Source organism: Octodon degus, unplaced genomic scaffold (assembly GCF_000260255.1).
Source record: "Octodon degus isolate 3935 unplaced genomic scaffold, OctDeg1.0 scaffold00315, whole genome shotgun sequence".
NCBI classification, from domain to species: domain Eukaryota; kingdom Metazoa; phylum Chordata; class Mammalia; order Rodentia; family Octodontidae; genus Octodon; species Octodon degus.
The window spans coordinates 657,465-684,705 of NW_004524891.1; the positions used below are offsets into that span (position 1 = coordinate 657,465).

Here is a 27,241-nt window from a genome sequence, read left to right on the forward strand (position 1 = left end):
TTTTTGTGGAACCGGAGATTGAACTCAGGCCCTTGCACTTGCCTGAGAAGTACTTATTCCACTGAGCTGTCTCCCCAGCCCTTTGCATTATTTTTAATGGCTGTGTATAAGCTATCACTTGGAAGTAACCTAATACATTTAGTTATTCACTTATTGTTAGACACATGTTATTTCCAGCTTTTTTTAAAAAAATAAATTAGGTGTTATACCTGTCCTTGAAGGTAGGGGTATTCATGTTTCCTTGCTCTGGCTTCATGGAAGTGAAAGTGCAAGGCCAAGGACGCTTTTGGTGGTGGTGGTGGTGGTGGTGGAGTGTGTGTGTGTGTGTGTGTGTGTGTGGTAGTGGGGATTTAACCCAGGCTTTTTGTAGAGTTACATCTTAAAATGTTTTTCATTTTTATCTTGAAACAGATTAAAGTTGCCTAAGCTAGGCTTGAACTTGTGATCCTCCTGTCTCAGCCTCCCAGAGTGCTGGGATTATAGATATACCACCATACCTGGCTGGGTGCATACATTTGTTTCTTGAACAATTTTTTTCTTTTTGACACTGGAAATTGCACTTGCCAGGCAGACACCGTGGCACTGAACTATACCCCTGGCCCTGCGTATGCACTTTTTTTTTGTGAACTAGGGATTGAACTCAGGCCCTTGCGCTTGCCAGGCAAGCGCTTATTCCACTGAGCCATCTCCCTGGCAAACTAGTACATTTTAGAAATAGTAAAGACTTTAAAAATGCATATGCAGGGGCCGGGGAGATGGCTTAGTAGAATAAGCGCTTCCCTGGCAAGTGCAATGGTCTGAATTCAATCCCCAGTTCCGAAAAAAAAAAAAAAAAAAAAAAAATTAGTAGTTTATACATTGGGGAAGCAGGGTATAAGAGAACCTCTTTTATACACATCTTCACCAACAGTGGGAATTACCATTAAAAAAAATTCTTTGCCAAACTAATAGGCAAAAATGGCATCACAATTTAATTTACATTTATTTGATTATAGGAGCAGTTGAACATCTTTTCATGTTGGCCACTTTTACACTGTGGCTGTCTGCTTACACACACGTCCACCCAGTAATTCTTGCATCTCTGTTTCATATGAGTCAGTGAGCTCTGCCGAGCTCCAGTCGGCCCTCCTGCTTTGAGGGACCATGATAGCATGATGGCCAAGACGTGTGAGTCAGTGATACTTGGCTTCCGTGCTGCCTGGCATAGTCTGGGTGGGGCTATCTTTACTGTCTACTCTGTCTGGAGAGACTGAGGCAGGGGCCCAGAGGACTGAGGTTTTTCTGTGCCACTCCTTGCTTTGGTTTCCAGACTGAAGCGGGGGCAAGTATGTCAGTAGTGCCTCTTCTTGGCATCTACCTCTGCAGGGAGCCATCTACCCTCCCCTGGCATTTGGATGGTGGCCAGAAGGCCAGAACTGTGGCTTTCAGGTGACCCCTAGGTCCCTGGGTCCCAGGTTCCCTGTCTCAGGGGCTCTCATTCTACCTGCCAGTATGATATTGAAAGGACTGATGAGGATGAAGGTGGTCTTTCAGAGGTTGGGGGTGGAGGGCTTCTTTACACTTATAGCAGTTGTCCCCAGGAAGGGCTTTTCTAGACCAGGGATTCTCATTCTAGGCTTAGGGTTCTGTGTTGGTGTGTTTGTGGTGCTAGAGATTGAACCCAGAGGCTTGCACACACTAAACACACACTTTGCCACTAAGCTACAACTGCACAACCAGCCTCTAACTCAGGCAGTTTGTGCCTTTGGGGTGTGGGAATTGTGGAATGAGGCAGGAGGAGTGAGGCAGGTCCTTGCCCTGTCAGTGCTCCCGCAGGGACAGGAGCTGTAGACCTGAGCGAGCCCCTCCCACCCCTGAAACATAGCACCCGGAAGACAAAATGCTGACCTGCTCAGCTGGTCTGTATAACCTTGACCAGCTTTGAGTTTGGCAGAAAGAAGTGCCAGGAGGCAGGCCAGCAGGCAATAGCCCAGTTGTCCAGCCCTGCCCCACCTCTCCTAGGAAAGCCAGGAAAGCTGGGGTACTTGTAGGAACTGGGTGAAAGGATCACTGGACAAGAGGCCAGCCTGGGGCCTCAAGAGTAGAGAAAGGTGAAGCCTGTTTACCGCTGGATAAGGAGTGAGCCCCTTACCTGTCCCACACGCTGCACCTGCCCTCCACACGCACGGGGCTGTGCACATCTGCTCACTGTGAGCTGGGTGTACCAATCAGTGGTTCAGAGCTGCCTGGGCTGGACCCAGCAGCCCATATGATCTGCTAGACTCAAATGTGGGATCAGCACGCCCTGGAGAGGGAGCCCTGGCCCTCGTTCAGCCATTGCCCTCTTGCTGGGCTTTACTCCGCTTCTACTCCTTTCTCTTGGGCCACCCCCACTGCAGCCTCTGGGACACTGCCATGTATACCCTGTACCCTTCTTCCACAGTAGGACCAGCCCAGGGGCAGTCGTGGGATGGTCAGTGCTCTGCCTCGCCTCCCCCACAGGCCTGAGCGCAGGGTGGGGGTGTGCAGTGCAGGCTGGCTGGGGTGAGCCTGTCCTGGGCTGTGATGAGCAGGGCCCCTGCCGCCCAGCGTTCCTGTCTGAGTGGTAATTGAAGCCATTAGCGCGCCAGCCTCTCCCTCGCCGGGTAATGGCAGGAAAAGCTCTTCTCGCTCCTTGAGGCGGCGGCTGAATCACTCCCCCTCCAACCCGCCTGCTGCAGCCACTGAGACAGGGAATCTGACATTTTCCCTCACAAGGGAGGGGAGTACTGGGGGAGGGGAGGCAGCCCTTCTTTGTGGGCCTTTCCCTCCAGGAAATGGGGGGGGGCGCAGTAAGGTCCTGAGTGCAGCTTGGAGGTCACAGATTTACCAGGGCAGGGGGCCAGGCCAGGAAGAGTTATGGTTAGGAAAGGCTTAGGAGGCTGGATTGCCAGAGGTATTGCTGGGGCCCTGGTGGCCAGGTGCATTGTGGAAGAGGTATTGAACACGGGGAGCAGAAGGAAGAGGTTGTGGAGCAGGGCTGAGCTATTTCTGACTGGTCGTGGTGGCCCAGCTGCAAGGGCTCCAGTGGCCGTGTTCCCCTTGTCACAGATACAGCAGATCATGTGCTCCAGGTATGGTGCCGGGGACCTGTGTGCCATGTGTAAGGTGGTGTGTGATACAGCATGGACAGCAGGGCTGTGCCTCACGAGCTGTGCACAGAAGTGTGTACAGAAGGCTCTGTGTGTGCATCCAGTAGACAGTGGGGGAGGGCATGCTGCGTACAGCAAGTGGTGTGGACCTGCTGGGCAGTGTGTGTGTGTGTGTGTGTGTGTGTGTGTGTGTGTATGCGTGCCTGCACGCGCAGCAGCAGCAGATGGTGTGTGTGTGTACATGGCAGGCTGTGGGGAGGGGGTTATAGCAGGTGGTTTGCACCTTACAAGCTGTGTGGAGAGTAAGAGGATAAGTGGTCTGAGCTGAATGTAGGGGCAGTCTGGGGCTGGGCAGATGTCCACAATGCTCCCTGGGACCCCCTCAGGATCCTTACTTGACCCTGCTGGTCAGCCAGTTCAGTTGGACCCAGAGGACATAGGACAGCATGTTTGGGCTGAATAGTTCTGCAGTGACACCTCAGTCGTTCTGCTGCAGCCAGGCCAGGGCAGGGGTGCATGAGATGCGATCCTGCCCAGAACTGTCTTTGGGAGGCCTCAGGGCCCTATCTGCTCCCTTCTACCTGTTCTCACCTGGCTTCCGTGTCTGCTTATTGCCTAGGACTGTACCACCTGTGCCTTTCCATTGAGCCATGGCCATTTTCTGAGCCCAGGAATATAGCTGTCTTCATGCAGTGCCTTGCTTGTGTTGCCTACCTGGGGCAGCTTTTGTGAGGAGTGACTGGCAGGCTGGTGAGACACTGGCTGGGTTAGGACATGTCAGCACAGCTGTGAGCCTGGACCTCTGTGTTCTGTAGTGGCTCTGACTCCAGTAGGCTGTGGGACCTGTAGGGTGATGAAGCGTGTCTTGATACACCCTAGGCTCCAGTCCCTTTGGAAACAGCTCCAGGGACAGAGAGGACTGGTGGGCAACATACGACCCTGTCCTGAGGTATCCCAGCCTGGTTATATGGGTGCAACCTGAGTCATCTCTTTCTGTTGTACCCTCCTCTCTACCTCAGACTGGTCTGCTCCCTCCAGCCGTGGTGGAGGGACTTAGCCCAGGCCTAATTGAGAATGAGGAGTGTGAGTAAAGGGCTGTTGCAAGCAAAAGACGGTTTCCTAGGGGCAGGGTGTATGTACCCTTTTCTGTATACTGCATGTGTGTCTGGGTAACAGATTGGTTTTGTGGAAGATTGGCCTGTCACCTACTTGATTGACAACTATAGAGGACAGACAGGACCCTAGAACTGGAATCCATGCTAACCTCTGCCCCTCCCCTGCAGCAGAGTATAAGTGTAGATACACATATAGCTAGCAACGATGTATGCGTATGCTGCTGGTCTAGCAGCTGTGGCCTCTGTGATGTGTCCTTCTACTTACTCCTTGTAACCACAGTAGATTTCAGGACCATGAAGTTCTAGGGATGGGAGAGGTCAGTAGGCAATGCCAGGGGGATCTTAAAGACCAGGCCTGGATGTTTTGGTTCCTGGAATGCTTCACTGTTTCGAGTTCTAATCTTCAAGCGCCCAGTGGACTCCATTCTGAATGAGCAGGTTTATGCTATGGACAGTGCTCCTGCCTCTTCTGTCAGCCCTGGATTCAGGGTTCCTCCCAGGGCCCAGCCTGGCCCCTACCTCTGTGGTCACCGTATTTCCCAGGCCAGCTGTGTGTGTGGCTACCTTGCTTATTTCCCTCTCCTGACCACAATTAAGCCAGCAGCTCTGGGAACAGCTCTGTACTCTGGAAGTTTTAATTGCTCCTGTGTGTGCACATTCTTCACCCTTGCAAAGGTGCTCCCCTCACCCTCGTTGCCAGGGAAGAAAGAATTTTAGGAAGGAAAATGACATGACAAAATTTAGGCTGCAGAAAGGTCCCTGTGTGTGCAGAGTGGGGTAGAAGAACACCAGCAGATGACACCAGTGAAAGGTGGATGCAGTCCAAGTGAGAGTGGACATTGGTCAGACTCTGACCTTGGGTTCAGGAGGAGGGAGGAAGGGGTTATGAGCATGTTGGGAAAAGTGGGTGCCTGCCCAGCACCTGTAGGATTGAGAACAGAAGTCTGTGGGTCCTCACCTCTGGGAGTGGATAGATGGTGGTGCCATTTTCTAGATTCAGATATGGGAAAGGGACCAGGTATGAGGGGGTGAGTTGAGTCCAGTTGGAAATCTGTCAAGTCAGGTGTGCGAAAATGTCCAGGGGAGGATGTTAAGGAGGCTTTGTTCAGATTTGCCTGGCACTTGAGGGAGACGTGTGGAGATGAAGTTGTGAAGGCCAGGAAATGGTACATCTCAGGGAGCCAGAGCTAAGACAGGAGGAGTCCCAGAAACTGACTGCTTATGTTGGGAGAAGGTTCCTGAGAGATAGGTAGGGAAGTTGTGAAGCTATAGAAGCAGACAGAAATGCATGTGTTAAAGAGGAGGCAAAGGCAGGCAAGATGAGTGCTAGGAATTGTCCTTTGGATTTCAGTCAGGAGCTGTGTTGACCTTGGCGAGCTTGTTGCTGAAGGCAGTGGGAGAGGCAGTGGGAGAGGCGGCAGGGCAGCAGGGACTGAGGAGTGAGTGGGAGGCTGTCAGTGGTCTTGAATGACTGGGAGCAGAGCCTAGACTTAGAGGGCGTACATGGACAAAAAGGATTTCCTTGGAGTAAGACCCAAGGTGGGGGATCTCCAGGATGTTTTGATATGGACCAGCACCTGAAAGTGGGATATGGATATGTGTATAACCAGGGGTGGCCCCTAGACTGGGGGTGGGATGGGGAGGCCTTGAGTAGAGCCATGTGGAGCTCCAGGAAAGCCCGAGGGAGGGGGATTACTGAGAGGAGGAGGCCTCTGCTGCCGACAAGCCCCAAACAGCTCAGATTCAGAAACAAAACAGGCTTTTAAGATGCCAAGTTTGATGAAATCTGAGTGCTGGAAGAGGTGGGAGTTTTCTCTTGGAAAAACAGCTGACTGAAAGCTGTGAAGGGAGATGGGCACAAGGCTCCCCTTACTGCCTGGGAACCTAGGGAGGGCTGGGCTCCCTGAGTGAGAGCTGGCAGGTCTGGAGAGGCCTGGCTTGCCAGAAGGTACCTGGGCCCCAGCTTTGTTGAGGATAGAGCTGCCTCAGGGACAGGATTGAGTTGGCCTTGGCTTCTGTGGAGAGCCTGAAGGGGAAGGGGAGCTGACAGCCCTACCACCCACGAGGTTCCTTCATGTTTCTGTCCCTGCATGTGTCACCAGGTACACGTGTCTCAGCATATGTGTATTTCTGACACTGCATGTCTCCACATGAGTGTTTCCATTTCTGCACCCACCGCCTCTGGATCTGCTTTGCCGAGTGTTTCCACAGGTGCTTGTCACTGCAGATGCCCCTCCACATGCACATGGAGGTTTCTATTTTTGCACCTGTCTTTTCTGTGTGTATGTGAGTTCCTGGCTGTGCATGCTTTTCAGATGTCTGTGTGTTCAGAGACATGGTGCGGCCTGGCCCAACACTCAGGAATGGGGAGAGGGAGAGGCTCACAGACGGCACCGCCCCAGGCAACCTCTGTACGTGCAAGTTTGAGTGTGCCTGCATGCACAGAGGCGCTGTGAAGCTGGTAAACACGGGTGAGAAGGTCACGCCGACAGACGGCGCTGCTGGCCTTGGACCCTGTAAGGCGTCTCCATCTGTTACCTTCCCTGGTGCGGCCCCTCCTTCTGGCCAGTACTCTGCCTCAGGCATCCCAGGCTGTGCTGGACAAAGAGACCTGTATGTGCTTGTTAGGGGCTCTCAGCAGCCTCCCCTCCTCCAGTCACTGCAGCCCCAGCTGACCCTCTGTCCACCTTGTCCTCATGTTAGGACCCTTGACACAGGCCCCGTGCTCACTGTACTTGCTGCTGTCTTCCACCCTTCCATAGCCTTGACTCAGATCCCCTCTCCCTGCACAGCTTTGTGTCTCCCAAGCGTTTGTTTTTGAATTTCTTATTCTTGACTCTCCCTCCTCCAGGAAGGCTCCAAGATAATCAGGTGGAGTTGGCCTGACCATCACCTGTATGGATCTTAGCCAAACATACCCCTGGCCTTACACACCAACCACCTCCCACCCCAAACAAACTCAGTCATCTCCCTGTAGCTGTGGGACAGAGGGAAGAGGTAGACCTCCCTGCTGCAGTATCTAAAGGCCCTGGGAATAGGAGCCGTTCGTGTATATATTTTGCACCCACTAGAGGGGCACATAGATCTCTGCAGGTGGGGCTGACCCTCAGGGTTGTGTGTGGATGCTCCCTATGTGGGGAGGCCGAGTCAGAATACAGCTCTTTGGTGCCTCTGAAGTCCCTTAATGCCCTGGTGTGCTTCACTCTGTCCAGACACCCCCTCACCAGGGTGTAGAGGGCTTGGCTGAGGCACACTTGGAAGACAGACTGCATCCAAGTCTGTGAAGGTAGCTGTGGGCCCTTCCGCAGGTGTTGACCCAGTAGGAGATCAGCACCCAGCACATGCCCAGGAGCTGGGGAACCTAAAGAGTTGGAGAGCCAGGTCTTGGGAAGGGGAGAGTGCTCTGCCCAAGCAGAGGAGGAAAGGGCGGCTCCCAGTCAGACCGAGGAGGCTCGTGTTTGCGTGCTCATGCTTTGCTGCAGCGGTACCACTGCTCTGCTGTCGCCATGGTTACCGGATGGCCTGGAGGGGGAGGGGCCCTCCAGGCTGGCAGCCCCAGTGCTGGCTGGACATTTAGAGGGTCCTTAGCGTGACCTATGCATCCTGCTGTTGGAATGTGGATGCGTGAAGAGGATATCCATGTGTGGGGAGCACTGAGGTTCTCCTCACTGTAATGAAAACACCGCAGTGATGTGTGCTGTGTACTCAGGGGGTCTGCAGTACTGGAAGCCAGCAGAGGGCACAGTAGTGGGGGCAGGGCAAGGCTCCTTAGGGATACACCTCGACCACTCTCTCTGCCCTACCCAGCTATTCCCACAGGTCAGAGTGCTGGGGCTGGGGCCTTAGCACTTGCTGTCATGCAAAGCTCCACCTCTGGTTTAATTGAGTGACCTTGAACAGGTTTCTCTTCTCTCCAAGCCCCCTTTTGTTCCTTTAAGTTATAGGGTTTAGGTAAAGATTAAGTCATATCTATGACAGCGTAAGTGTTCCGTACACGTAACCTTTTGTTCCTTTGTCTGGCTTTCAGTTTTCTCAGTTGTCAGTAGGTTTACAGTGATGATGTGTTGTCAGCCTGAGGCTTTCTCCTGGCCCTTGCCCTGTGTACTTCAGCCGTTGTGGCTTAGCTCCTGTGGCTGCTTGAGGGGTGAGCACCCCAAGTGTCTGGTGCTGCATGGGACGGCCATCAAGAGTGGCTGCTGTTCCTGGCTTGAATGTGCTGGAGGCTCAGTGATAAAAAGGCCCCCCAAGGACTGTGAGGCATACCCACTTCCCCACCTGGAAGTGGCAGGTGGCAAGCTTCCCAGAGCTGCCTGGAAGTCCAGTTGGCACAAGGGCCTGGCTTTAGGGTCCTGCTGTTTGCTAGACAACCCTTCACAGTTGCTGGTCCTGGGCTGTGGCGGCAGTGCCTGGGGGATGATCTGAGCCAAGGACAGAGCCATCCAGGGCGAATAATTGAGGGAGGAAATTAATTGTCCTTAATTTGGCATAAATCCCAAAGACTTTTCCCATGTCAGGAATTCAGAGTAGATTCCTAGAAAGGCAGGGCTGCAAATTAGTTCTTTTCTTCTCCTTAATCCATACCTTGCTGGTGACTCTGGCTCTGGCAGCCCTGGCCAGCACCTCTCCTCCATTTGCTCAGGAGGGCTGAGCAGGTAGAAGTGAGGTCCAGGAAAAGCAAGCTTGGCACCCTTGTGGACATGCTAGCTCCATCAACCTTGTATTGCCCAGGTGCTGGAGAGGGGCAAGATGGAGTTCTCAGTCTCTGGTCTTATTCAGATCTTACTGAGTGCATTCCGAGTTCTCCTCATTCCATCCCCTGCATTTTCTTGGCACTGTTTAATATTATCCTTTCAGAAATCAGAGCTGAATGTTGGGGAGCTGTGAAATCACATTTATAGCCTTGGAAATACTGGGTTTCCATGTGGAATTCAGAGGGCTGTGAGGGGAGAGGTTAAAGGTAGAAGGCTGAGGAGGCACAGCTGTGCTGAGTCTCTCTGCTCCCAGCCTGAGACCCTTTTGGTGTGCTCCAGCCTCTTCAGGATATCTCTGGGGCTCTGTGGAGTTCCTGGGGAGTTGGCAGCAGGTGGAGGCGTGTCTTACCCCTTTCTGCTAGGACTGCTCCAGCGTCCTCCTGTGGGACCCCTAATCACTTCCCCTGAGGCTGGGATTCTCTAGGGAAGGCCTGCTCTGCAGCCTGTACTTTTGTCCCTTTTGAAGATACCACATGCTTTTTCCCTGGCATAGGAGCCTGACCTCAGCAAATGTTTCCACATACCCATTTTGTGCCATGCCTGAGAGGGAGGCTTAGTGTGGTGCTAGTCTGATCTCTCCCACCACAAAGCCTAAGTTTTTTTGCTAAGAAGTAGGCAAACTGCAGATATTCCCTGTGTCCCCACTGGGTGTGCCTAGCATTTATGCTGGCAGAAAGGCACAGCTGAATTTTGGAAACCAATATGATGGCTTTTCCATAACAGGATGGGAGAAGAGATCCCAAGCCCTAGTTTTAGTACCTGTCTGTCCCAGTGGTTCAGCCCTTGCAAGTTGTACCAATGTGCAGAATATTAACTGGGTGCAGGTTCTGTGTCAGACACTTCCACTGCCTCGTTCTTTCAGATCTGGTCCTTACTGTGGTTTTACAAGGTGCACATTTAAGTTCTGTGGAGAGATGAAAGCAGAGGCAGGATAAGGAACACACACAGACTGAGGAGGTGGTGGTACAGACGGAAAGTCCTGCTTGGTCTTGCTTCTGGGCGCTGGGCTGTGGGCAGCCCAGCCTGGTAGAGCTGCTGCACTAGCCGGTATGTGGTAGGAGCAGGTTGTGCTGCTGATAGCCATTCCTTTTGGTTCCGTACAGGTGACTCTTCCCTAGAAAACTGGGAGAAGGTACCAGGGAGGAGCTTTGCCTCCCCTCACCAACTTCCAGTGTCTCAGTAGAATTTCTTAGTATTCTTAGTCTCCTCATGCTCAGACATGATTGCCAGGCCTGACTTGGTGCCAGGGTCAGAACTGAGTGCGAGAAGGGTAAGAGCCGAGGCTATCACAGAGAACATATCAGGGGCAGAACCACAGTTAGAGGGGTCATGGGTAGGACCAGGTGTGCAGGCTCAATGGTCTGGGGCTGTGCAGTGTGGTGGAGCTGAAGAGGATACAGGCGGGGGAGCACCACCTGGGCTGGCCTTGGCCAGGGCTGTGTGGCCACTGATGCTATGCAACTCCACCCGCCTGTATCCTGGTATTTATGCAGCACTTTCAGCTGCAGCCAGCAGAACATTGATCCTTCTTCTTCTGCCCAGGTTCTGGAGAGATAAATGCTGATGCCTTCAGTCTGAGGGGTTGATTTTCAGACTTGGAAACTCCATCATGGAGCAAGGGTGGGCCCTGCTGTATTCCCCAGCCTTGCCCAAAGGGATTTAGGGCCCTGACTCCTTACATCAGGATAGGCCTCATGCTTAGAAGTCAGGGGTTGGGGAGAGAAGGGTCCTTTAGTGCCAGCTAACCTGGGAGTTAGAGAACCTGCCACAGAGAGGTCCTGATGCAGGCAGAGCCAGCCCTAATGCACATCCTGCTCTTTGCCTACAGAGGAGCAGCTCCCGCCTGGCTTTCCATCCATTGACATGGGGCCTCAGCTGAAGGTGGTAGAGAAGGCACGCACAGCCACCATGCTGTGTGCCGCTGGTGGAAATCCAGACCCTGAGATCTCTTGGTTCAAGGACTTCCTTCCTGTGGATCCTGCCACAAGCAACGGCCGTATCAAACAGCTACGTTCAGGTGAGGAGAAGGCAGGGGTCAAGGGGCCATGAAGACCTCAACAAGGCATCTTGCCAGAGAGTGTAGCCTTTCCTCTTGGGCCTGGGTGCCTGAGGCTGATCAGAAAGCTGGGGGTTTGGGGGTGGGGGCTGGGCTGTGGGCTGCAAGTCAGCTTGGTTTGCTCCAGGGAAGAGGGCATGGTGGTGAGAGCTTGCTGTCAGCTGTACCTTTGCCTTCCTGGTACTGTCAGACTGCAGGTTTGGGGCCAGTTCTGCTCCACCTAGCACGTGTAATGAGGCAGCATGACGGGCTCTGCCAAGGTGCCTGCGCATACGCTTTCTCCACTTGCCATGTAGCCTGGCTGGAGACAGGGCCTGGCTGATGCTTCTCTTTGTTTCTTGAGAAGGTAGGGGCTAGCCAGGGAAAGAGGCCAAAGATGTCCAATTCATCAGACTTCAAAAGGCTGGAACTTAGGGTCCTGGAACTAGGGGGACTTGCTGCTGCCCCTTAGCCACCAGGGCCACCTGTTTCTCGTGCCTTAGTCGAGCCAGCTTGAAGCCCTGGGAGCAAGAATGCCACCGTGACCAGGCAGGAGGTGTCGCCCTGCTGGTCGATCTGCCTGTGAGGCTCCTGCCAAGAAAATTGATTCAGTTTTTATAGGAACAGAGTGGGTGGGGAAGGAGGCTCAGGATCAGCTTGGCTGCGTTCTGTACCTGCCGCTAGCACGGGCTGGACCTGTAGGCCTTGCTTCAGAAGCCCTGCCAGCTGGGATGCTGGCCCTTGAGCAGGATGGCCAGAGCCCCCACCGCCTGTCAGCTGTGATAACAGTGCTGAGGAGGGTGATGTGGCTGTGCATCTGGGGCCTGCTGGCGTCAGAGGTGTCCTGCCACTCCCTGGGGTGTCAGCCCCCTCGTCCCCAACTCTTGTGGGACACACACCCTCTTGGTATGTAGGGGAAAGTGGGAGAAATGAGCCACCCAGCAAGGCAGGATTCCGGCCCCAGCCACGGCCGCCTGAGACAGACAACGAAGTGTTAGCTCATTTAATTTAATTAAAACTCAACAAGATGGAGGCAGCTGTAGCGCAGTTAATTAAAACAGCCATAATCAAGGCAGGAAACGGTCTGACAGTGTTTGTGGCTGCTGCCCAGCCCTACACAGCGGCCGACAGGGCTTAGATTGGCTTGGTTTGGCCCGGCTCAGTTCAGCTCGGTTATGTTTCCTCACAGGTCCCCAGGCAGGTTCCCCACACAGCCAGACAGTCCTTCCCACAGACCTGGCTCCACCCTGGAATTGGCATTGACAGTCGCGGGCAGCACTTCTAGGGAGACTCAGTCTTGGACGTTTGGCATCTTTATGTAGTGCTTGCTGTTTTCCAGGCCCTATGCCACTCCTTCCTTGCCTGGCACTGCCCTAGGTGCTGCTCAGGCTCATCTTCCTTTTTCTCTCAGCAGTGGCCAGCCTCCCTCTCTCCTCCTCCACCAGCCCCTTCTTTTTTCCCTGGGGCTCTGCTCTTCCTGCTTCCCACATGCCCTTCCCCTGCAGCATATTCTCTTCCAGCCCAGGAGCTGGGAGCCACACATTTGCCCAGACATAGCCTTTCTCCCAACTTGGACAGGCCCACACACCACTCCTATAGCTCCCCATGACATCTCCTTACCTGCAACTCCTGCTTCTGCCTCCCTGGCCCCAACATCTTAGCTGGGTTCTAGGCCCAAAAGTTGATCTGCCTTCTGGATATCACCCAGTCCAGTACAAGTGATATTCCCAGATACCCATTCCCATCTCCCACTGACCACTGTGAGTGACAGCTGCCCAGCTTAACATGTAGGAGACACCCAACTGCTGCTTCAGTAAGGAACAGTGTCCCTTGGTGTGTCACCTACATGGCTTTCAGCTTGGTGCCCTCTTCTCCATCTGCCTCCATCCTATCCCAGACATCAAGTGCTGCCCTCCCTGCCTCTAGGCTGTTCCTGAGAATCCATCGTCCAGTAGCCCTCAGTGTTCGGCTCCTGTTCCTCCCATTCCCTGACGATCACAGTGGTGGGCTTTTGACCCTGGACTGCATGGTCAAGTATGTGTTCCTGGACAGGGCACACAAGACACTTCTTGGTCTTCCCCTGCCTGTATCTGTAGCTTAATCTCGCCAGGACTGAACTGCACCCTTAATTGCTGGTGGCCTCAAGTGAATTAACTTAATTAGTTAGTGTTAGTTTTCTTATCTTGAAGAAGAAACAAGGGCTGGGGGTGTAGTTCAGTGGTAGAGCAGTTGTCTGGCCTGTATGAAGCCCTGGGTTTAGTTTCCAGCACCAAGGGTGGGGAGAAGGAGGCACACATGATGAGACCGTGGCAGTCAGTGTGAATTCCCTGCCTGACCTGGACTGAGGACTCTGGATGGAGCTCTTCCTGCCTCCTGCCTCTCTCAACTTACAGCAAGCCTTGGTGGACCATCCCTGCCCACCTCTTGGCCCTCCACTCACCTTTGGGTTCTAGTCTTAAAGGCTTCTACCCTTCTCAGCTTCAGAGTTCTCCTTCAGGACTGTACCTCATGTTCTCACCATTCGGCTCCAGCTTACCTAGGCTGGGTGCACTTTGCAAGGAAGGCCTGGGACTGACTGCTCGGAGTGGTGTCTGGGCCTAGAACTCAGCTTAGGTTATCACTTGTACTGGACTGGGTGATATCTAGAAAGCAGATCAACTTTTAGGCCTAGAACTCAGCTAAGATTTTGGGGCCAGGGAGACAGCAGCAGGAGTTGCAGGTAAGGAATTGTCATGGGGAGCTCCAGGAGTGATGTATGGGCAGTCAGTCCCAGGCCTTCCTTGCAAAGCGCATCCAGCCTAGGTAAGGAGAGTCCCAGAAATGGTGTCTGCGCAGCACAAGCCCAGCTAAACGGATGCCTGTGCCCTCACTGAGTGAATGATTTTTTAAAACTTGGTCTTTGGGACCTGCCTTTGAAGATGAATGTGCACTCTTTCCTGCTTCATGGATGCAGTGGCCTAAGAGTCCTGGGCCTAGGGTCTCGCTCCTGGGTGAAGCCGTATGGCACCTGAGGGTCCTCAGTCCATCCTCCTCTGCAGGAAGACTCTGTCCCCATTCCTGCCTGTAATCCTTGATCCCAATAGCAGCTGCCCCTGTCCTGTTACCTTTAGAAGGGTGCTGAAGCTGTTCTATGTGTATTTTACGGAAACTTCCCTTTGTGGGGTAGATTTGAGCCCTGAGTGCTTGGCTTTTAAAAGACCCTTCATGATTTATACATCACCAACAGCTTACAAAATGCTTTCCCACCTTTGCTGCTGTTGAGTGTCCTGCGAAATAGGACAGGCTGTGATTATCATGCCTGCTTCACAGCTGAGCTGAGAGAGCCACTAGCTGGGTCACACATGGAGACTTAGGCTTGGAGTTCCTCTGTGAGGTCATCCTGGGGCCAGAGCCATGATTAGACCCCACTAGTGCTACAGTCTTGTCTAGACCTTGGGTCCCCACTAACTAGTACCCAGAATTCCTCCAGTGTCTATGATGTGGGCTACGGTATGTCTGACTGGGGCACAGTCCACAGACCAAGAGCCACACAACGGAGGCCACTGGCACATTGTGCTACCACAGTAGCCTTGCGGACCATTTGAACTTGAGACCTGGATTGGGCCCTAGAGGAACAAGGGCAAGCTTGGAGAGAAATAGAGATGGAGTCAGCCAGCTAGCAACTGACCTCCAAGTGGAGCTCACGGTCATTGCTGGGGCCGAAGAGGCTATTAGTCTGCAAACTCTGCCAAGTCTGGATAGGAACCAGAGGAGGCTTCCTGTGCTCCCACACACCCAGCACCACAGGGGACAGCTTCCCTCCCTGTATACACAGGCTTCACAGAGAGCTCTCTCTTCACACCCCCAGCACTGGACTGTGACCCAGTGTCCTCCAGAAGAAAGGGCAGTATTTGGCTATGGGAGGAGGCCCGCTGACCTGGCAAGTGGCGTGCTGAGCCCCTCATTTTGCTGATGGGCCCCAGGTCTGCCTAGGAGAACCCTTCTGCTGCTTTGGTCGGGTCTGATGGGCTGTGCTGGTAGCGTGTAGTCAGTTTCTCTTTGGCCCTGAGTTCAGGCATGAGTATGCTCCTGGGAAGCTGACTTCTGCTCCTCCTTCAGTGAAGGCCCTGAACCCGGCCTTGTGCAAGTTTGGCGGGGAAGTGGCCATTTGGTGAGGTGAGAAGAGCTGCAGCTGTGGGCTGGGGGGTCCCAGTCCTAGATGGTACTCTCTGCCATCCCTACCCTTAGGATCCCTAAGTGTGACACTCGGAGGACCCCAAGGAGCTTTTTTGTTTGTGTGCATTATAACTATGAATGGTTAGTAGGTTAGATATTAAGATTTTAAATATTTCTAATCTATTTTAAAATAATTTTACAATCTATGTGTTAACATAAATGTAATTTTTTTTTTTTTTTTGTAAAACACATTTTCTATTTATTTTCACATTCCAAAGAGGAAAACAAATACATATGATAACAATAAAATTCTTCATAGGAAAATTTGCATGGGTTTAGGTACACAATTTCTGTATAAGTATAGGCAGACATCATCAGATTTGTACTATCACATACATATGTTATATTCATGTAGTATTTCAAAGCTTGACCAAAAATGTTATTTTTTTTTCAACAAATAATACACTGCATACATTCTTCCCAGTGGTTAATTGCTGTATAAGATGCAGACCTGTGATCCTACTTACAAACACCATTAGAACAAATCATTCTATTCATTAAGAGAATGCAACTATATATCTATCCCAACCACTTTGAATACACAGATACAAAATGGACATTCATAGTTATATCCCATTTTTTTAAAGTTCCGTTGTTGAATATTATAGGTGTGTATAAATGTAATTTTTAAGTGAAAAATAATTACATTTTCTAAAACAAATATTTAATGAGAAGAATCGCATTGTTTCACACTTTCATGAATCTTTATTATGGGACTTAATGGAAGGCAGTTGTGTCCCCATGTCAGCTACTACATGGGTTTATTACAGTATCACACATCGAGTATCCGTGATCTCTCAGTATTATAGAAGTAGTTTGACCTTGTAGACTCCCTGGAAGATGCTCCACCTCTGGGCTGCACTTGGAAGATCCCTCTAATGAGTCTTCCTGCATACCTTTGTCCCCACCGGGAGAGTAGCCCTGTCCAGTGGTAGGCTGCGAGCTAGATGGACTGGTCAGATCTCCTACCTCCCTGGCTGTATGTACTTGGGCTTTGGGCAAGGCACATCCTGTTCCTCAGCCTTTGTTTCCTCCTTTGTTCATAGAGATAGATACTGCTCTAAGCACTGTTGTCTAATTCAGTGAGGCAGCGATCAGTATACTCCCATCCTCCAAAAATGGCAGGAAGGGGGCACAGCAGATAGAGCAGGACCTGATTTACCCACTGGCTCATCCTGTGGGTGAAGCAGTTGTTGAGGAGGGGTGAGGGGCGAGGCGCCTGGGGCATCTGTTGGGAAGGGAACTTGGTGGACCTAGGCTTGGAGGGCAAGTTCTGGCCTTGGCTGCTGGTTTTCCAGTGAGGCTAGAGGAGTTCAGTAGTCCGTACCTCTTCAGCAGGGCTGGGTAGCATCATGGGAAATCTGCCACTGACTTGTGAGTTGACAGTCCCCTGCTCTACAGCAGCTGCCAGGGCCAATCAGTCTGCCTGTGGGAGGCCTGGGCTGGTGCTAGCCTTGTGGGAACACTGCCTTCTTTAACCCTTTTCCTGCCTGCTTAATGCCCTGGTTTTGTTTTGGTAAGTGTTCTGTAATCTCACCCCTACCACCATGGGATTTGGGTGGACTGCAGGATGGGTTTGCTGCCTCTTTTCTTCCCCTCCCCCTCTGGCCCAGCCAGCAGGCTGCAGGACCCTGACTTACCTTCCTGACTCCATCCCCTCCAAACTACCAGATCCTTCTACCTCAGAACAGTGTCTGAGACCCAAGGGCACGACTTCACCCACACTCACCTGGCCCAGCCTGGTGCTTGCTCACACATCACTACGTGGGCCAAACTCAGACCTCAAGTTCTCCAGATATTTAAGACCCTTTCTCGTGTTTTATTTTATCTGATTTGGCTTTATGTGGCTTTCCTTCCTTTTGTACTAATGCTTCTCTCTGATCTTATTTGCATTCAAATTACCTCGCCAGGTGGTTCACCAATCAGAGGTAAGAATGCTGTCCGTGCATCTCGCCACACCACGCCACGCCACTGCCGTCACCTCCACTCCATCCCGTCCAGTCCGTCACCTCCCCATCCCCATCCTGACTTCTCCAGCCTTTCCATCTCCAGCTCCAGTCCCAGCACCCGGACACCACACACCACCACTCTCAGTCATTCCCTCCTGTGGATTCATCCATTGCAAGTCTGACCTGTGGAGATACCAGCTGAGTTCCCTTTGGGTGGCAGGCCGTGCTGCCAGGCCTTTCATGCCAGCCCCATAGGAGTGAAGCCCAGCCTTTCTCTACAGCTGGCCATGGATGGGACGCACAACCATGCCTCACCTTCCCCTTGAGAGCCTCCTTTTTCCTAGGGTCCTTAAGCATTATTTGATTGGCCCTATAGTATCTTGATCCTGTAGTCAAGTGAGAATTGTCCTGCAAGTCCCTTCAGCCTAGCAAGGACTAGGAAGAATGTTCAGTGCTCCAGATTTTAGATGCTGGGTAACAACATGAAAATAAAGTCTTGGGCATATTAGCTTGGAATCCTGCCACATTACCCTCACGCAGTAGGGCCCTGTAACCTGGTGGTTAGAAAACAGACTATCAAGCCAGGCTTGTTGGTGCACACCTATAATCCCAGCCCTTGGGGAGGCTGAAATAGGAGGACTGCAAGCTCAAGGGTGGCCTGGCATACATAGTGAGGCCCTATCTTGAAGAACACAGAAAGCAAGGGGTGGTGGTTATAGATTATAGATCTATAATCTCTGCATTCTGCAGAGCTGAAGCAAAAGAAGTTCTGACTCAGCCTGGGCAATTTAGCAAGACCCTGGCTCCAAAAGATTAACATTCAAGCCTAATTCACCACCTATGTGACCTTCAAACATTGACCAAACTCTCAAAAGTCTGTTTCCTCCTCTGAACTGAGGCTAGGACCATGTACAGAGAAGGCCACAAGAATTAAGAGGACAGAATGAAGATATGAACGGTATACCCTGGAACACAGTGGCTTCTGTTTTTATCCCATCATTTGTCACACATCCTTCAATGTTTGTAGGCAAGTTTAGGCCCTCGGATTTCAGAGCCACAGTTCTTAGGGCAGAAGTTGGGATAGAGAGAGGCAGTTTTGTCCATGTGTAGCATCTTGTCCATCATGTGGAGGTCAGGATTTCACCCAACATCCCTTGGATCTCCCATCCCTGTTGCTCTGGGTCTCTCTGCACATCCACTGAGTACAGGCCAACTGTATTCCCTTCTCCTTGGTGTCGGTGTTATGCCAGGTTTGGGGTTTCTGTATGCAGGTTCTATGTTGGGTGTCCTACCAATCTAGATTTTAGGTTTCCATCCTCCCACAGGCAGGGTTCCACTCAGGTACTACTTCCTGCTCCCAATTTTGGTACCAGCCATATCTTGAACCCCTGATGAGCTAAGCCTAGGACCCTCACTATCCAGGGGCCTGACCCTTACCTGCCTGAATGAACATTTTCTGTAGTGTCCATTCATCCCATAACATGACCTGCTAAGCGTCCAGCAGCACTGTTCTTTCAGGAGAAGGGTGTTAGGTCTGTGTTTGGGGCTCTGATCTCCCCTCATACCACCGGGGTGAGCTGACTGCCCTCTGGCCTACACAGATGGCATCATCATCTTCCCCCATCTCCTGCTGCCCTTTCTGTCTGTGGCAGAAGAGGATGTCAGGTGGTGAAGAGGGTAGAGCTTGAGCCCACAGCAACTCTTCACTTTATGCTTTTGCTCAGTTACAGGGTGGGGCCTGGCAAGTTCTGTCTGTCCTGTGTGAGTGTGATCGTCACTGAACAGCCAGGGCCCTGGGGCAGGGGTTGGGAACTGTTAGGGTCATTCTAGTTGTTCTGTGCAGGAAGAGATTTCTCTCAGATTTTGTTCTGTGGGAGTTGTTAACTGTCCATTGGACTGTCCTGTGTGGGTGTAATTGTCTGTCAGATTGTTCTAGGAAGGGGCAAGTTGCTTCTGCCCCATGGGTTTCAGTGTTAACAGATAGCTTGCCTGGTATGTTTTCAGAGTTGTTTTTTTTCCCTTTTTTTCCTCCCCCGTTTATTGCTGGTTCTAAGGGCTGGACAAGGCAAGTGGTTTTACCTGCCACACTGGTCCTGCACCTTAGACTCCTCCACCTGGACCAGCCCCAAGCCCAAGTTTCCTCCACCTTCTGGAAGGGTCCTTTTGAGCTGCCCCTCCCCCACCATGTCTTGGCTCCTGTCTGTCTGTCTGTGGCCAGAGCAGCCCCTCAGGGTGCTGCCCTGAGAGCAGGAGCTCTAGCCTCCATTAGCCTCCTGAATTATGCAGGAGCCGCGGTGGGTCGAAGCACTTTAGCAGGACCAGGCTGAAGAGAGAGGAGCCGGAATGGGTGGGGCTGGCAGCACAGGGGGAGGGGAAGGAGGAGAGGGTCAGTGGCAGGGGCTGCTGGGTATCAGGCCCCCAGGCCAACCCCTTCCTTTCTGGAGTGCCGCAGATGCCCTAGGAGAGTACTACTTGCTGGGAGGACTGTAGGCTACTCCCATATCTGGCTCCCAAGTTGCCTGGAAGGGATATGGGATGATCACTGGCCAACAGGCTCTAACACTGGTGGGAGGAGAGGCTGGTGGAGGGACGGAGGAGATAGTGCTCTGAAGCAGTCCTTGATTCCAGTCTGGATGCCACTGTGCTCATCAGGGAGAGCTTCTGGAAAGATTCACAGTGGCCAGGTATGGCTCAGGTGAGCTGAACATCTGGCCAACAAAAGCTACAGATGCTGTCAATATCCCCATGCTCCAAAGCACACTTGGTGTGGGCCATGACTGACCTCTGCCTTTGTGTCCCCACAGGTGCCTTGCAAATTGAGAGCAGTGAGGAGTCGGACCAAGGCAAGTACGAGTGTGTGGCAACCAACTCAGCAGGCACACGCTACTCGGCCCCTGCGAACCTGTATGTGCGAGGTAAGGACTGGGCAGTGCCTGGCCTCTGTCACCATGGAGCTGAGCTGCACCTGCCAGGCATGCTGCCTGGAGCATTTGGTGCAGACACTCGAGGGACTGCCATGGGCCCAGTCTCCTTCCTACTTCTTTCTGCAGATGCAGCGGCTCCCCTGGGCAGGCTCCCTGAGTTCTCCAGTATTTGCCTTCCTGCCCTGCAGGCTTGTGGGGAAGTGGCTCCTCTTTGGAACATTTGTATCTCTTACAGGTGCTTGATGCATGGCCCTAAAGCCTTGTGGAAGTCTGGAGCCTTCCAAGCAGATGTTTCTGGGTGTGTATGTGTGTGCGTGTGCACAGGTGTGTGACTGTGTGTGAATGTGCACAGCTCGCCTGGCTTTTCCTCCCATCTATTGCAGCAGGGCTCTGGGCTTTAGGGCAGTTAGACCTCAGGCCTGGAGCCAGCAAACCTGTACCTTGGGACCTTTCTGGAGGAGGCTGCTATGCTCTTACAACCTGCCTGAGGCCTGGTTTCCCGGTGAGGAGGAAGTGCCTGTGAGTCCCTGCTGGTACTTTTTTACTCAATGGAAGGGGGCCTTTTAGCCCATAGGTCACCAAAGCTGACCTCTCCTTGTCCCTTCCTGTGAACACACTGGGTCTGGTGTGCACTGTGTGCAGAAGAGACCTTAGAAACCCTTATTTCCCCCACTGCCCTTCACTTGGCCTTCTCGTACAGATGGATGTCATTAAAAGTCAAGGCATCCCTAACTCAGAGTATTCAGAAAGGAAGGCAGTTCGACCTCTTCATAGTGATGATTTTATCATCTAAGTGCTTAGTTCAGCTTCACACTAAGGTGGTCACTGGCTGTTCCTTCAGTGGGCAGGGCTGGGGTGAGAGCAGTGACCTGCTACTCTTAGGGGCCACTGGCCAGACTTGCTTTCGCAGGACAGAGAATCAGGCTGTCGGCCAGCATGGGCTTCTTGAAGGTCTGCTGCAGCTCAGAACAGAGGGCGGTTCTGGAGAGGCCCCGTGGTGGCTCAGCAGCTGCAAAGGCTCTGTTTGTCATGAGCAACTACCCCAGAGACAAGAGAAGCTGTCTCATGTGAGCTGCGGTGGGATGAGAAGCCCCCCTGGCCTCTTGCTGATAGTTGTCCTGCTCCTCAAGGCTCCTTTGGGTTCATGGCATCAGAAAAGAAACCAGATGCCCCAAACCTTCCAGATGGCCCAGAGGGATGGAGTTAAGTTGTACAGCTTGTACTGCTTGCTGATCCAGGACGAGTTTCTGACAGGCACCAGGGACTGATGAACTTCATCTAGGAGATAAGCAGCTGGAAGCCAGGTGGGGTGACAATCCCAGCACTCAAAGGCTGGGGCAGGAGTATTGCTGTGAGTTTGAAGGCAGCCTAGGGTATATAGTAAGTCCAAGGCCAGCCTGAATTATATGGCAAGACCCAGATAGGTAGAGATGGGTAGGTAGTTTGTTTGATTGGCTGGTTGGTAGGTTGATTTTTTTGTTTTTTGCGGAACCAGGATTGAACTCAGGCCCTTGCGCTTGCCAGGGAAGTGCTTATTCCACTGAGCCATCTCCCCGGCCCTGGTTCGTTGATTTTTAAAAAGGAAATTAGCAGCTGGAAAGACCTTTCTCAACAACCAGTTGTCTGCCATGCCAAGCATCATGAATGAGAGCTGGAAAGATAGCTCAGCAGCATAAGTGCCTGCCTGGCAAGTACAGGGTCCTGAATTTGATCCCCCCACCCCCCCCCTGGAACACACACCAAAAAAAAAAAAAGAAAAGAAAAGAAAACAGCAAACATCATGAACATATCTTTTCCACTGAATGCTTTTCCAGAAGACTGCAGAATCAAGAGTATGGAGATCCTTGGCCCCAGCAAAGAAGCCCTGTCTGCATGTGGCCATATCAGAGAGACAAGAGGTCCAGCAGAGCCACTCTGAGCCCCAAGCATGTTGCATTGGGGATGACCATATGGCATGTCTCTTGTATTGGGCTGCCAGAAGGAATGCTGAGGCAGAAGGCCCAGACCCAAAGCAGATGGGCCCTGCATTGTCCTCTGATCAGAACTGCATCCTTTGAACTCACTTTCTGGCCTCAGCCCTGGAGGTGGGGCAGTGGGGCCCTCTTTGGAGAAGTACTGAGCTGGCAGCCCAAGCACTGACCTGGGCGGTCTTAACTCCATCCCTCAGAGCAGCCCTGTCTAGGGGCCCCCTACTATCCATACCCAGTGGGCTTGGGCAGAACCCTGCCTGGCTTCTGGTGTGACCTGTTCTCCCACCCACAAGGTGTTCTGAACTCACCTTCATGGATCCTCTCCCAAGACCTTTGGGTGCTGGGAGTTCCTTTAGTTTCAGCCCTGCCTGCCAGGGATGCTAAAGTAGCCAACCTGGCTCCTGCTCTTTCCCCCATGTGTACCACAACCCATACTGATATTTAAGCATCCTCTCAATCCCCTTCCCCAGGGCCTGCTCCATGTCCAGGCCCTATGTGGATTGATACCTGCCCTGTTTTCTCATAGGCCCTGGAGAGATCCTCCTATCTTGTCAAATACGCTGCACATCAGAAAAGCCCTGTTCCCTGGGAGCCTTGCCCCTGTGTCCCCACCTGCTCATCTTGAGCCTCAAAAACCCATCTTGCCTTCAACCCAAGCTCCTCTGGGACAGCCTGTGTGATTCTGGCTATAAGCCCTGTATTCTAAGCCCTGGGTGTGGGCGGACAGCCGTGGAAGGGTCCCCAGGTGCCGGCCTGTCTAATGGTCTTTGCCCATCTGTGTTCCTGCACAGTGGCTTTGAAGCTTCTTTCCATAGCAGAAAAGCTGTTAGGACCCAAGCTTCCACATCCAGATTAGTGTGCACTCTGGTGCCTGGATGTGACACTGCCACATGTCACCCCGGAGGAACTCAGCCCTGGTGTGACACACTGCTGTGGATTGACAGTCTCCTGCTGGCCGTTGCAACTATCTCAGACTCTCTCCTCCCTCTGCAGCCATTGGCCTGCCAAACCTTGTCTCCTACTCAAGCGTGGCTTTAGCCCTTGCTTCACATACCTTCTCTGTCCCACAAACTCTTAGGACTCCCACTGCCTTTCTGAGGCTGTGTGGCTGCGAGAATTTGGGACAGTGTATATAAAGCTTCTGGTATGCCAGGCACAGGAAGTACCCAAGTCGCTTGCCCTGGCTGCTGTTGGGGTGGCGCTGGGGGATGTATCATGCATTTGCATCTGACTTTGTTCACAGTTGCCCGCAACTCCACCCACCGTCTAGCAGGCCCAGGCATGCTGGGTGGACCAGCTTCTTTCTCTGTCGTCAGCTGCCTCCCTCCCCGAGTGACTCATTCTCTCCTTGCATCCACAGTGACTTTCCTCTCCAGGTCTCGGCGTGCAGCTGTCTGGGCCAGGGCACAGTTCCACCCTACACAGAGTGTGGCCTACCTGCTCCTGGGCCGCCAGCCTTGCCACTGTCTCAGGGACCTGGCTGCCTGGCCACTGTGCTCCGAAGTGGAGGCAGTGCCTCTCCAGCTTTTTCCCCATAGGTGCCCAGATGTGTTCCTTGTACTGATAACATGCAATGGGGCACTTACCCAAGGTGGTGGGATGCTAGTAGCTTGTGTATTGGGTGGGCGGGCCCTGACCCCAGAGCCTTCACCGGGCCTGTCAAGAGCCGTGGAGTGTGTGTGAGGCATGGGGACTGGCCTGTGCTCCATTTCTACCTCTCCTGGTCCTGCCCGCGGCGTCCCTGGCACATGCTGACGGGCCCTTGCCCTGTCCACTATGTCCTCCATGAGTCCTGAGTCTTTCGTGAATGGCATGGTCCATGTGCACCGTGTGCACGTGTGTGTGCGCGAGGGGACACAGGAGTCTTGTCTCGTCTCCATACTGTGTGGGCAGATGAAGGTTGGCCTGTTTTTACTCTCTCTGTGTTTCTCCTTGTCTTTTTTTTATTCCCTCCTCATCCTCATCGCACTCTGCCATCAACCCAAACTCTCATCTATCAGATCAGCGAGAAGGTTGGTCCTTTTCACTTCTTACCCATCTACAGTTCGCCGGTCGATGGGATGTACTGTCAGTAGGGACCAGCGGGCTTGGTCAACTCCCTCAGGCTCTCTCCAGCCATGCCTGCCCGCTCATCAGCCTCTGCCTGTCATTGTTGGGCCGGCTGGCAGGCAGGCAGGACCCAGGATGGGTGGGCAGGCCTCCTGCCCAGCATGCTTTGCTGCTTGAGTTCCTGATGCACTGTGTATCTGCATGTCCCCTTAGCAGGGCTCCTCTGCTGGACTGGTAGGGCAGGCATGTTGCATGGCATGAGCTGCACCCTGTCCCCAGGCTGGGCCAGGCGCCTGCTTTGGGTGGTGCTTATGAGTGGTTGGGGGAATTACATTCAGAGGGAGCCAAAAGCTATAGTTATAGACATGTACCTGGGGGCCTTCCACAACCTCCTATGTGCATGGAGGCTACATTTGCCTAACTGAAGCCAAACTACTGGCACACAAAGGAAAGAGGCTCACCTGGCATAGGTTGTGCCCTGAAGGTTGTATGTCCCTAGTGCATGCCCTTATCCATTGTGTCCCTCGTGAGTCCTAGTTTTCAGGACAAAGCAGAAGTCCTACAGTGTCTGCTTTACTCTTGAGCCCTTGGAGCCCTCCCTGAGACTTGAGGAGGCAGACCAGGCTGTAGCTGATACCAGTCCTGGTTGGCCTGTGGGACTTTGTGTCCATGTGACAGGGTGAGTGGCATCTTCTTGTCTCCCGAGGAAGCTACTCCACTGTGGTCTTCTCTCATTAGCCAGATCCAAATTCAGGTCATCCCACCTGCCCAGGCCCCTCTACCTGAGCCTGTCGTCCAGCTCCAGGTCTTTCTGAGAGCAGAGTGTCCCCAACTTGGTGCTGGCACTAAAAGTTCAGACCCATGTTGCTTGAGCCTGGAGTGACTGAACAGTCAGTGCGACCTGATGAGGACGTGTGGGAGCCTCAAAGTGGCCCCTGGCTCAGCTTCAGCTGAGAGATCCTCCTGGAGGTAGCGGACTGGAGCCATCAGATTGGAGCTCAGTTTTTAGCACCCCCACCCACCCCACCCAAGTCCTGTGTTGCATGGTGTGACTTTGGGGGTTCAGGGCTGAAGTGAAGGACACTCTGAGCCTCAGGGAACAGGCTCAAGCCACCTGGTCCCCTCTGCACCATGTTAAGGCTTGAGTTTCCTCTGTGGGAGGGAAGGAGCCTTTGGGAGGAGGGCTGCAGCCGGGGCTCAGATGTCAGCCCTGAGCATCCATCCATATGCACTCCTGAGCTCTGGGGCATTTCGGTTACACCATTTCGCTGACCAGGCAGATCTGCCTGGGTGTTCAGAAAACAGTCATCAGCAGACAGCCTAGCTTGCAATGATTGCCCCTACACACATCCTCTGGGTCCTTACCCCCCACCCCATGGTCCCACCTAAAATAAGCACAAACACAAATATTTAACGGGAAGGAGAAATGAGTTTCTAAATATTCCGGGGGGATTTGCTGGGCTGGTAATTTGTTTGGCGTTGATAATTGCATCTTACATTTTTCCAGCTTTACTTAAAACTGTGTGCTGGGTGCACCAGCATTTAATTACTGCTCTGCGGCAGCCACAAGGTTATTTATTAAAGAGTTATTTTATCTTGATACAGTGGATCCTTCCCCTTATTCCCTTCTTAATGTTGTGTTATTTTCATCAGAGAAATTTCCGCGAGTGAATGCAGATTGCGGGGCTGCCTCCCCCTGCGATTAGGCTGTCACTCCACTGAATGCTGATGCCTCTGGGCGCCGCACCGCCCTATTATAGGGGGTTGTCAGTGCAAATAATTAGACTTAAAAGTTACAGCTGAAATATAATCCAGAAATGGCAGGGCCCTGTTTTGGAAATTGTCTATAAAATGTCAGCACTAAGGATGCACGGGAAACGGTAATAGACCGGCATTGTTGGAGCCTGAGATTAGACCTTAAGTGTGTTTTTCCCAGCTCCAGGTTTTCCTTCCCCGCTGTTGGGTCTGTCAGTAGACAGAGTCCAGAACGAGTCCTGCTCCTTTTAGAGGTATTGCGCTCATGACAGCAGAAGGAGGTGCTGGGGGTGGGGGGCGCTGCTGCTCGGAGGTACTCATCAGTCCTGGCTGTTGTCATGGTTGCTACCCAGGCAGGTCTAGGACATGGGGCCGCATCACACTTTGGATACCAGGAGCCTGTCTCCTGCCTGGTTTCCCCCCGCCTGTTTTCTGTATACATGCTGACCTCTCCCAGCTCACGGGAAGATACATCTGAGCTGCATATTGTAGTCACATTTCTGGGCTGCCTAGGTTTGGCCCCAAGGTTTATTGGGCAAGAACCTGTTTTCATCAGGCTGTTGGTTCTGGCATATAGGAACCTGATGCAGCCTCAGGATTCTTCCATTGACTAGGGTCAAACTTGTAGCCATGACCTCTCCTTAGACACAGGCTGCCAAAGTCTCTTCCATATACCAGCTGGAGCTGCATCTTCTCCCCTTCTTAGCTAACTTTGAAGCCTCTTGAGTCTTTCTTTTCAGCCAGGGCTCTGAGGGTGAGTTTTTCACAATATAGACCTACTCATACTATGCATAGGAAGGTGGGCATGCATTAAGTTAGCATTAAGTCTATTCCCTTGTCTATAATTGGGAAATGATGGTGTGGGAGCCCTCCTACATAGTAGTACTTGAGAGTGGTCTCCCTTTGAACCTGTTCTCCTGCTCCTTGGCCAAGAAGAGATAGGATGGCCACTAGCTGGAAGGACAGAGAACTGGCCAGCAACAGCTGCTGTGCTGGAACCCTCCCTGCCGGTGCCTCACCTCCCAGCACCTGCCCCTTGGTCCCGCTCTGGAGCCCAGGGAGCACCTTTGTCCCAGACGGGAAACAGCTGTGTGTGCATGTGCCAGGTTAGAAGGTGCTGGAGGGGGACTCTTTGTTGCTACTGGGCCGCTTCCAGCTGTGCTGCACCTGTTCTCTTCCATGAGCGCTGCTGCATCTCGTGGTCAATGCATGCTCTCATCATCAGTGTGGACTCCCAGCAGTAGGCCAGAGGACAGCAACCCACTTACACTAGCACAGCAGAACAAGTGTCTTAGGGTATAAAACTGAACACTGTTTTATAGATTTGATTTGATGTGGGGCAGGGCCAGAACCAGGTACTTAAAAAGA

The 27,241-nt window shown here is 52.6% G+C and overlaps 1 protein-coding gene across 5 annotated transcripts in view; it reads left to right on the forward strand.

Moving 5' to 3' along the window:
• Ptprf (protein tyrosine phosphatase, receptor type F) overlaps window positions 1-27,241 on the forward strand; it is a 92,742-nt gene that overhangs the window by 25,400 nt on the left and 40,101 nt on the right. For all 5 annotated transcript variants that reach the window (XM_023707870.1, XM_004647609.2, XM_004647610.3 and 2 more), the window contains exons 6-7: window positions 10,805-10,993; window positions 19,980-20,090. In XM_023707870.1, the coding sequence (XP_023563638.1) occupies window positions 10,805-10,993; window positions 19,980-20,090 (300 nt within the window). The remainder of the gene's footprint in view (window positions 1-10,804; window positions 10,994-19,979; window positions 20,091-27,241) is intronic.